The sequence below is a fragment of the Octodon degus genome, unplaced genomic scaffold (assembly GCF_000260255.1).
Source record: "Octodon degus isolate 3935 unplaced genomic scaffold, OctDeg1.0 scaffold00046, whole genome shotgun sequence".
NCBI lineage: Eukaryota > Metazoa > Chordata > Mammalia > Rodentia > Octodontidae > Octodon > Octodon degus.
The window spans coordinates 7902927-7906090 of record NW_004524622.1 but is presented as its reverse complement, the minus strand read 5'-3'; the positions used below and the strand labels follow the sequence as shown (position 1 = coordinate 7906090).

At 42.6% G+C, this 3164-nt stretch overlaps 1 protein-coding gene across 5 annotated transcripts in view; it reads right to left on the bottom strand.

Moving 5' to 3' along the window:
• Myof (myoferlin) overlaps positions 1-3164 on the bottom strand; it is a 184033-nt gene that overhangs the window by 48782 nt on the left and 132087 nt on the right. For all 5 annotated transcript variants that reach the window (XM_023716196.1, XM_023716198.1, XM_023716197.1 and 2 more), the window contains one exon: positions 2254-2362. In XM_023716196.1, the coding sequence (XP_023571964.1) occupies positions 2254-2362 (109 nt within the window). The remainder of the gene's footprint in view (positions 1-2253; positions 2363-3164) is intronic.

Genomic DNA, 3164 nt, shown 5'->3' with positions numbered 1-3164 from the left:
CATAAGAATGGTGGACTGGCTGAATAGCTCAGTGAGGTTTGATCCCTGGGCCTGCTGTGCCGGCCCTGCCCCTGGGGTGCACTGAGAGGGTGATTGAGACTGGGTGTGGTGGTGCGCGCCTGCAATCCCAGCACTTCGGAGGCTGTGAACAGGAGGATCACTATGAATCCGATCTACACAGTGAGACCCTGTACACCCCTGTATCCCCTGTCCTAAATACAAAAAAGAAAAAAAAAAAAAAAGAATGGCTCCCAGGGGTCAGGGGTTCGATCCCACGCCTGCCGTGCCAGCCCCACTCCTGGGGCGCGCTGAGACAGCAATTGAGACTGGGCATGGTGGTGCGTGCCTGTAATCCAGCTCTTGGGATGTTGTAAACAGGCGGATCGCTGTGAGTCCAATCTAGTAGTGAGACCCTGAACACCCTGTAGACCCTTCCCTAAAATATAAAAAAAAAAAAAAAAAAAAAAAAAAAAAAAAAGAATGGTTCCAAGTGCAAGAGTAGATACTGGCAATGATACCACTTTTTATTTTTTTTAAATGATATGACATTTAATACATTGTTATAATTGTTCTATACTTTATTACTGTTATCAATTTCTTGCTGAAACTAATTTATAAACTAAACTTTAACATAGGTATGTATGTATAATCAAACAAATATATATGGTTTGGTATTATCTTCAATTTCAATCATTCACTAAAGATCTGGAATAAATTCTCCATGGAAAATGGGAAACATACTGGGATTTTTATTTTTTTTAATACTATAGCAAGCCTAGTGAAAAGTGTGACAATCAGGAGAATTATCACCATTGTAAAATATCAGGACTTAGGGTACTACTTGTCACACAGACCTTTAAAGTAAGACTGGGTCACCAGAAGTTATAGAAATAGGGCAAGCTGGGCCAGGGAGATAGCTCAGCGGCATAAGCACCTGCCTTGCAAGCACAAGGTCCCAAGCTTGATTCCCAGTATTGGAAAAAAAGACTATAAACTACAAAAACCAGAAATAGGGCAAGCTATACTACCAAATCTGGGATACACTTATCTGCTGAACATTTCTTCAACATTTCAAAATCTTTATACCGGCTGGGGAGATGGCTCAGTAGAATAAGCGCTTCCCTGGCAAGCGCAAGGGCCTGAGTTCAATCCCTGGTTCCACCAAAAAAAAAAAAAAAAAAGCAAAATCTTTATACCATTTTTCTTTGTTATTATATTAATGTATACCCACCCCTCTTTCTCAGACACACGTACACAAAATTTGAGAGATAGCAGAGCACTGTGACTGAGCACACAGATTCTGGGAACCCTGACTGCTTGTGTTCAAATCTTGGCTTTAGTGCTTATAAACCTTAAGACACTGAGGAAAGCTATATAATGTTTATATAGTGTTTTTGCACCTTGATTCCCTCATCAGTAAAATGGGACAATAACAGCAGCTACCTTAAAGGGTTGTTAGGAGGATTACGTGAGTACAAGAACAGTACCGGGGCCAGGGAGATGGCTCAATGGAATAAGTGCTTCCCTGGCAAGCGCAAGGGCCTGAGTTCAATCCCTGGTTCTGGGGAAAAAAAAAAAAAAAAAAAGAACAGTACCTAACATGTACTAAGATCTGTGTTAAGTATTTGCTATCATTCTCATTCTTATTCTTATTATTGATCTGTCTTATTCTGAAATTCCTGAAGGTTATCATTGAATTCAACCTTTACTTAAACTCTACTTCAAATAACACTCATGAATCACAGCTTTCAGAGCTACCAGATAGAATGAGTACATATTAAACAGATTCCATTAAAATCAAAGACTTGATCATCTTTTATACCAAACATGGCAGACTTATAAACTGTATTTATTTATTTTTGTATTTTAGGGAAGGGCCTACAGGGTGTTCAGGATCTCACTACTAGATCAGACTCCTAGTGATCTGCCTGTTTACAGCCTCCCAAGAGCTAGGACTATAGGCGCGTGCCACCACGCCCAGTCGCAATTGCCATCTCAGCGTGCTCTGGGGGTGGGGCTGGCATGGCAGGCTTAGGGATCGACCCCCGGCTCCTGCATCTGCTTGCAGGCACTTTAATCCAATGAGCTATTTGGCCGGCCCTTATACACTGTATTTATAAATCTTCTCCATCAAGTTATGAAATTGAAAGTCACGTTCACACAAGGGGATCTTTATCATATTTAAAGATTTGAAGGGTTTCCTCAAGATAAAGGTCATGGAAGTTAAAATCACAAAGACACATTCCAACTCACTATTGAAGCTACAGGAAACGATGGGAGTGTTTGCCCCAAACACGGTGGTGGCGCTGTGCTTTGGCAGCTCCATGCTCTTCTCATCTCCATCCTCAGAGGTGTCTGCTCCCTACAGTAGGCCAAACACAACCGCCAAGTAAGCAAATCGAGAGGCAAGGAGCACAGATAAATGCAACGGTGGCTTTTAAGAGAGACTGTGTAACCTAACCACCTCATGCTCGAGATGAGTAAAGCCAGGGCAGTAAGTGGTTTCCTCAAGGTCTCCTAGCTGGAAAGCAGCAGAGAGGAGGTAGAGGCCAATCCCTCTGCCTCAAGTCCAGGTTTTTCAAACCCTGCTGCTGAAGGAAAAGGAAGATGTACAAGGTATAAGAGGATAAAAAGAATGGGAGGAGGAAGAGAAAGAACAGCAGAAGAACACAGGTTAAAATGCAGAAATGCAAAACTGGCTGCTTTGTTGCTTTGTTTGGTTTTGTTTTAGTTTTCTGAGACAGGGCTCACTTTTATAGTTCAGGCTGATCTTGAACTCAGTGTGTAGCCCAGGTTGGCCTGGAACTTGCAGTGACCCCCCTGTCTCAGCCTTCTGAGTATTAGGGTTAATGCGTGTACCACCATGCCATCTGCCATATTGTTTTAAATCATTCATTGGCATGTTCTTCCTTCCTTCCTTCCTTCCCCCAGCATACATTTCCCTGCCTTCACCTTCTTTATAATACTTCTGTCTGAATATTGCTCTGATTTTTTTTTTTTTTTTTGCAGAGCCAGGGATTGAACTCACGCCCTTGCACTTGCCAGGCAAGCGCTTATTCAACTGAGCTATCTCCCCAGGCCCATATTGCTCTGATTTTTGTGAGCCATCCTCCTGCCTTCCCCTCTTCTCTCATGTCTGCCCATTTAGTGCTCTCTCTCTCTCT